Below are 8,331 nucleotides of genomic sequence, written 5' to 3' on the forward strand. Positions count from 1 at the left end.
GCCGGGGGGGAGGGGCCGGGCTCCGCGGAGCGGGTTCCGAGTTGTGGCCGTTAGTCCCCGCCGGCGGTTGGGGCTCTTCGGCTGGCTCCCGACCTCCCGACCGCAGTGCCGGTGCTCCCCGGGGCCCTCGGGGCGTTGCCGCCATGCCTCTGCGCCCTGCTCTCCTCCTTCCGCTGCTCGGCTTGTTTCTCCAAGCCCTGCTGGCCCCTGCTCCCCGCCTGCAGCCACCACCGCTGCTGCTCACCTGCCCGGGCCCTCACGGACACGTCTCCCGGGGGCATGACACTCAGGGCTGCGTTGCGTGCCCGGGGAGCGGCACTGTGACGCTGCACTACCAGCCGGCCCCAGGAGCGGGACCCGAGGCCGAGAAGGGAGGGATGCAGCCGCCAACCCCACCACACTGCCTCTGGTACCTCAACTCGGCCCGGGCGAGGAGCACCTCTGGCTGGGCAGGGCAGGTCACGCTGCACACAGGCCTCCCGAGGCCTGGACATGCTCCTCTGCCCACAGCCTCTGGCCTCGTCACGGTGCAGTGCTCGTCCAGTTTGTGCTCGGCACCCATGTGTCTTCACCGCAACATCAGCGTCGTGATGCTGTCGAGACATACTGTCCTCAACAGCACAGGCATGTGCAGCAATCACGGAGGAGATGCCCCACGGTTGGTTCGTCGCTCTGCACCACCCTTCCACCCAGAAGAAGACGCAGGACTTGTGGCAGAAGGGAGTGGCACCCCGAGGGGACTCGTGCCAGCTCTCTTCAGGCTCGCAGTCAGTAATAGCACCCCAAGAACAATGGAAATGGCGGTGCTTCGACAGGCAGCAGCCTGTAAGCTAAACTCTGTCATAATTCAAAAGCCTCTTCACACGTCTGTCGTGCATCAGAAAAGGGGCATGACTTTCTACCTGTATGCCAGAGTGCTAGTAGACTGCAGCCTCAGCTTGTCTATAAAGCCGCAGTGGATATTCTACGCTGTTCCGGACATGAAAACAAATCCGGACTGGGACAAACCTTTAAATGTGTCCTTCCTGCACGGTGCAGACACGGTACAGCTAACTGTCCCCGGTTGTACTCTGAGTTACGGCATGTATCAGGTTTATTTTACAGCTACAGTGTATGTGCTTGGGACTAAAAGATATTTCAGTCGCACAGACAGAGTTTTCCTTCAGATCGAGAGAAGTGATCTAGTGGCAAATATCGCTGGAGGCACGTACCGGACAGTGGGTTTCTCGGATCGTTGGACTCTTGATGGCTCCGCGTCCTACGACCCCGATTCGCAGGAGGTGCTCGAGGGAATCATGTTTACTTGGTACTGCACTAAAAAGGTGTCGGACTATGAGACCATGAAAGTCAGTGCAGGACAGAAATGTCATCACTCCCAGAGGGACTTGAAATGGCCAACACCTACGGGTTCCATTCAAGCAGTGCCACCAGAATTCCTCCCAGGAAACGCTGCATACCACTTCCTTCTGGTCATTCAGAAGGACAGTAGAAAGAGCTATGCCAAGCAGACCGTAGACGTGAAGCCTGGCTCCCCTCCTCTTCTGGCCGTGGCATGCCTTGAGAACTGTGGCATCACTGTCATTCCGACGGAGAGGTTTACGTTGTCAGGAAAATGCCTAAACTGTCCAACAAAGAGCCAGCCAGTCTACCTCTGGTCCCTTTGTTTGGAAAACTCTACCGAAATCCGCTTTGACTGGTCTTCCAGAACTTCAACGGGTAGGTCTGGTCCTTACCTCTCTATACATGCTCTGACCTTTACAAATACTGCACATCAGTCATACACGCTGCTCTTAAAAGTGACCACTCGGGGCGGTGGGTCAGCACTCTACAGATACGCGTTCAGAGTGAATTCTCCTCCCAGGGCTGGAAAGTGCAGCATCAGCCCACACCGGGGTACAGCCTTTCGGACTAAATTTGTTGTCCAGTGCAATGGATTTTCCGACAGCAACTTACCTCTGACATACAAAGTAATAGTAGCTTCTGATGTATCCCAGACCGCCAAAATAAGCTCGGTGGAGGAAAACACTTTTGGCACCATTCTGTACGTTGGCTATCAGCCTAGAACTCCTCCATCTTTCCTGCCGGTTGGCATGCCCTCTCGGAAGTCTACTTTGACCCTGTATGTTCAAGTCAGTGATTCTCTCGGGGCATTTACCCAAGTGAGCTTATATATCCGAGTGGAGAACCCTGTGAAGAGTCGACCACTAGCTGTCATCTTTCATGAAATGCTTGCCTCAGTGAGTGGTTTAAGCGCACCCATGACAGCTTATCTCCAGACTGGAGACTATTTTAATGCTGGTTATCTGGCTTATCTTGCAGCCTCGGTCCTCAACTATATTAAAGCTGCACCAACAATCCAGATACCCAAGGCTCAGTTTCGGGAAAGCCTGATTAAAACAGCTCTAAATATTTCGGTTGAGAGCACGATGGAAATCAACCAAGTAGTTGCCTCCCTTTTTCAAGTCACAGAGGAACCGGAGGAAGTGAACATTCGTTCACAAGAGATTGCCATTACAAAACTGACCGAAGTAACGAGAGTGCTGAAAATACAGAGGAATGAGAGCCACTGGTCTGAACAAACAGAAATTCAGACCAGCGGAATACTAAGGTGCTTGTCCAACATCCTGAGGGCTGCTCTTCTGCCTCGCAGGAATGTCAATGTTGGTGGAGTTACACAAGTCTTCTCCATCATGGAAAACTTAACAGAGATAGTTTTCCAGGGCAAAGTCCCTGGAGAGACAGACACTGTCATGGAAACAAAAAACTGGAACATCACTTTGAAGAAGGATGAAAACTGGAATGTCACCAATGCGTTCTCAGCCACAGAAACCTGCAGGAATTGTTTCTATCCAACACTGCAAAAAGGACAGAATTCAAGTCTGCCCCGCAATGCTGTCATTTCCACTGCAGTTTTTGAGTTTGATGAGAATCCTTTCCCATGGCTAGGTTACACATCGGAAATTGCAACAACCGTCTTGGGCTTCAAGATGGCAGAGACCAAGGCTAACGGAGATCTGCAAGGGATCCTGCCTGAAGAAGCGGACATTCTTATTGCAAGGAAGGATACTGAATCATCAACTTTTCGATTAGCAGTGGGACCTGATAGAACAGAAACCTACACTACTGGAGGATTTAGTCTTGAAGTGAACAGAAATACCAAGATCGTATACATCCAGATCCTGACAAAATTAAAAGTGACCTTCCAGGTGGTAGTGTTTACAGGCACAAACATCACTCAAGCTTTTCCCATAGCCTCTTTTGATGCTTTTCCCGATATGCCGACGGTTGCAAGCAAAACCAAGACGGCTAATGCAGACTGTAACATCAAGGCTCCTTACATTATCTGTCTCCCAGAGTCACTGCTGAAAGCTGCAGCTCAAGGAAGTAGTGCCGAGAGTCAGAACATCTCTATTGTCTTGCTGACGCCCTACCTTGCAAGGTATCCAACCACGGGGCTGGTGAGCATCAACATTTTCAGTGATCAGTGCTTGTTTCTGGGTGGAGTTCAAAGTCAGTGGAGGGAAGACCTGTGCAGGCTTGGCCCCTTGACTGACTGGCAGAGGGTACACTGCATCTGCAAGATGAAGCAGAGTCACAGAAGCCTGTCAGTCCATGTGGCCTCAAATACATCTGCATTTGACATCAGGTTCCTGGCAGCCAAAGTAATAGTTACTCCCAACACGGTGGACCTGGAGAAAATGCTCATAGCAGACATCCCTAAAAATCCTGTGACACTTTTAACGGTGCTCTTCATTTTTGCAGTCTACTTGCTCTTGTCCCTCTGGGCCATGCAAAAAGACAGGGCTGACAGGGCCAGCAAAGACAAGATTATAGTTCTGCCTGACAACGACCCCTTGGACAAAGAGAGCTTTTTGGTCACCTTATACACAGGCAGTCGCTGGGGAGCTGGAACCAAAGCTGACGTTTTTCTCCAGCTCATTGGTCAGAACGGCACAAGCGATGTCCACTGCTTACAGCACCCACAGGTTCCTTCTTTCCATCAGGGAAGCACTGACTGCTTTCTCTTGACTACTGGGGAACGCTTAGGAGACATCTGCGCCTTCAGGGTCTGGCACAATAACAGAGGCCCATCTCCTGGCTGGTTCTTAAGCAGAGCCAAAGTTGAAAACACGTCCACTCGGAAGACCTGGTTATTTATGTGCAGGAAGTGGCTTTCTCTCGACAAGGAAGATGGCTTACTGGAAAGGACATTTTTTGTCACAAACCCCAAAGATCTCTTACCCAGAAAGGACTACTTTTTGATCCATCTTTCCAATCATCTTAGAGAGGGCCATCTGTGGCTCTCGATTTTTGCCCATGTTCTTAATGGCACTTTCACCAGGCTCCAAAGGTTATCTTCATGTTTAACAATCTTATTATTAAACCTGCTCGTTAACATTATGTTCTTTAATGCTGACAAGGAAGAACAATCTCCAATACACTTGAGGTACTTGAGATCAATAATAATAGGAATTGAATGTGCTTTGATTACGATGCCTGTGGAGATGATTATCATTGCCTTATTTAAGTATTCCCAGAAAGACCCAACCGGAAGTCCACCCCTCCTTTCTGGAAGGCTTAAAAACTGGAAGGAACCTTTGCAAAAATGGTACCTCTCAGAAACTTCAGCACAATCCGGGAATAATAATCCCCTGGAGAACTTTCCTGGTCCCAGCAATGCACAGGGCCCACTGCCTCACCAAAGGACGAGCAACCAAGGAGCTCCCCAGAACTGGAGCAACTCCTCCATTTCTGAAAGAGATGCAAATGCAACTGGAGCTGAGGAGCAGACAGCCAAAAAGAATTCCCCTCCAAAGGCTCAGACCTTGCAGAGAGGGCCACCATCCAATTCCAGTTTCAATAAAAACTCTGCAGAAGAAGGGGGCAACTTTCTGAAAGAAAGCAAGCCGCTAAATGTCACCTCCAGGCCCTCTCGCAAGACACCACAGGTGGTTTTTTGTTGGTGGTGCGTCTACCTCTCGTGGGCATTGGTTATAGCTGTAACTGGTGTATCGTCATTTTTCATTGTACTGTATGGTTTGTCTTACGGCTACCAGACTTCAGTGGAGTGGTTTTTGGCATCAGCAGCCTCCTTTATTCAGAATGTGTTTTTCCTTTCTGTCCTAAAAATTGTTTGTTACTCAGCTTTGAATACAGTTCGTCCTAAATGCTGTGAAAACATTCCATGGTTAACTCAGGAAAATCATTCTGAGATTAAGCTGGACAAGGAAACACTGAGTGAAGATGAGATGAGGGAGAAGCACTTTAAACTTGCCCAAATCAGAGGCACCAACCAGTATAAGCCTTTAGAAGCTGATGAAATTGCAAAGATGCTGAAAAGGGCAAAAATTAAAGCCAAGGCTTTCATTTTCATACGAGATTTCATTAGTCACCTTGTCTTTTTAGCTCTGATATTACATTTTGCCTATTCCAGTGAGAACGCCAACATTTTTCACTACAACCAATTTATTCAGAACCAGTTCTCTCCCAGACTCTCCCCTGTGGACAAGATAGAAGATATTTACATGTGGATGAACGATATCTTCTTGCCCTTGATCCACAACAACGTTCAGCCTTCCTTCCTTCCTGAGAGCTGGTCCAAAATTATTGGTTTGCCTAGGATGAGGCAAATACGGGCTAAACAGACTGAGAAAAAATGTTTCCATCCTCACAGCTTTGTAAATAAATTTGTGATCAGTGAAAGCCACTGTCTTCACAAATACGGCAGGGACACTGAAGAGAAAGGTGACTATGCTGGCAGTTGGTCAAAGATTTCCAACCAGTCTGTTTCCAAGGATGCCAGCAGTCGGCTTGGGTTTACTTACCAGCCAAACAGGACTCCGTGGAGTTATTACTCATTTGGCAATTTGCACACATACAAATCTGGAGGTTACACCTTTTACTTTTTCCCCGACGAAGGAAGACATAATTCAACAACAAGGCTGGATTTGCTGCAAAAGAGCCATTGGATCGATGAAGATACGTGGGCTCTGATCATTGAACTAACTACATTTAACTCCAATGTGCAGCTCTTCTGCAGTATCTCAGTCATATTTGAACTTTCTCACCTGGGGATCATAAAACCAAGTTTGTCAGTACGCTCTTTTGCACTCCCCATTTTTCATCAGCAAACAAAAGGTCAACAATTGCTTTTTGTTGTTTTTGTTGCCTTTCTGTTCATTTACATTGCAGATGGCCTTTACATCATTGTGCAAGGGAAAAAAAATACTAAAACCCCTTCTAACTTAATTAATTTTGGCTTAGTATCAACATTCCTCCTTTTTGTTCTTTTAAGGGTCCTAAAGTTTAAGATGGGAGCTGATATAGTGAAGTTCTACTTACTTCACCCAAATGATTTCATTCCTTTTCATGCAGTTTCTCATTTAGATCAGATTTTAAGGACTACTATGGGCTTCTTGGCATTTCTTGTAGTTTTGAGAACTCTAAAATATTCTCAATTCTTTTATGACGTGCACCTGGCACAGCGATCAATCATGACAGCTCTTCCTGTAATCTTCTCTATGGCTCTTGTGGTGGTGGTGTACCTCTTTGTATTTATGGCTTTTGGCTACCTTGTGTTTGGCCAGCATGATGACAATTACAATAGTATGATTCGCTCAGCTCAGACTATATTCTCTTACAGTGTTTTAGCTTTCAGAGATACTGACTTTTATTCCAACAGGTTGCTGGGTGGTCTGTTCCTAGCCTCTTTCATGTTCGTGATGATCTGTCTTTTTATCAATCTCTTCCAAGCTGTTATTATGTCTACCTACAGAGATATGAAACAACCTGTATATGAAGAACCATCTGATGAAGCCCAAGCAGTTGCTTTTGTATTACAAATGCTTAGAAAGATACTGTGTTATCTGATCTGTAGAACAGCCAAAGTAAGTGAACCCAATCTTTTTCACAGCATGCTCTATGGCCAGCCTCAGAAGAGATGTCAGCAATGTTTAGGCCTCAAGGACAAAAAAATAAAAGGAAAAAAAATGGTTTATCTTGTCATATGAGCAATGAAAGATTTCATATTCCAGGTCAACTGTACTCTGTAATACTTATGTTTACTGTTACACTTATGTTTCAAATAAATGTTCATAAATACTTTTATTTTCATAATAAAATATTATTTTCATAACAAATTATTATTATTATTTTATTTTCATATCTTTTTTTGTATATTTTAACATTCAACCCCTTGCTACTGATTGTGCTTAGAGTTTCTCAGCTGAGAGAAATTGTGCTGAGAATTTAACATGGTATGACCTAACAACTAAAATTATTCATATCACTGCATTTGTATTTGCAGGGAGATGGCTTTGTTAACATCTAACTTCTGGGCATTAACATTTGACTGCAGAATACCATTTTATAGAGCCTCATTTTTTTTTCTTTTAGTAGAATTGTGTATTTTAAAACTCTATCCCCATACCAGTCAATATATTACAATCTGTAGATGAAGACTAACCAAGGTAAACTGCTACAGGCAAGACGGAGAACTTGCTTTGCTCTCATCAAAAACAAAACACACAGGAAAGGAATGGAAAACTACCAGTCAGATGCTCCTTATATCCTCAGAAGTATACTTTACAAAATGCAACCGCAACGACACACTTCACCCTCTGCTGGTGATACAGGTGATCCCTGTGGGACCACCTATAACAAAGACTCGCTTCCTCCTTACTATATATTATTATTTATTTATTAGTACTATTATCTGAATGTAGGCCTGCATTTTGTTAGAAAAAAAGTGGGCTTACCATCAAAAGCACTGACAAAACTACCTACTCATGCAGCTTCCTTGGTACTACCCTTTGGGTTTTTACAAACTATTGGTACATTATTTAACTGAGAAAACAAAACAAAACAACAACAAAACAACAACAAAAAAAAAAAACAAACCAAAAACGAGTGGTTTTGAAAATTGGTCTTGCCATATGCAGGCAGAAAAAACAAAAAGAACCTTGCTGGTACACTTAGAAAAAAAATCTTATTCATAAGACTGGGGAATTTTCCACACAGTTTGCTTTGAATACAGAAGGATCACAGCATAGATAGCCAAGCTTGTTCTATGGCCAGCGATGCACCACCTTGATTTCTTCAAGGAGGCAGCTGACCGTGTGAGAGAAATCACAAAGTCTGTGAATGCACCTTCCTGACTGGGGAGAACAGCCAGCCTTGTCAGCATCACTGATAAGCACCAGCCTTGGGCAAAAGGGAGTTGATCAGCTTGTTCTTGTCTCTCTCTTTCACTAACTTTGTGGATCAAGGTCCACAAGCTTGGTAGGAGAGGCTGCTGAAGGAGGGAGTCTTGTGTTGGTGGGACGGCCCTGT

At 45.7% G+C, this 8,331-nt stretch overlaps 1 protein-coding gene across 1 annotated transcript; it reads left to right on the forward strand.

The window, feature by feature from the left end:
• The first annotated feature begins 143 nt into the window (after positions 1-143).
• Positions 144-7,010, forward strand: PKDREJ (polycystin family receptor for egg jelly). Its single transcript, XM_035550691.1, has one exon. It carries the CDS (start codon positions 144-146, stop codon positions 7,008-7,010), a length of 6,867 nt encoding a protein of 2,288 aa, XP_035406584.1.
• Positions 7,011-8,331: the final 1,321 nt, after the last annotated feature.

This window comes from Cygnus atratus, chromosome 1 (genome assembly GCF_013377495.2).
Source record: "Cygnus atratus isolate AKBS03 ecotype Queensland, Australia chromosome 1, CAtr_DNAZoo_HiC_assembly, whole genome shotgun sequence".
NCBI lineage: Eukaryota > Metazoa > Chordata > Aves > Anseriformes > Anatidae > Cygnus > Cygnus atratus.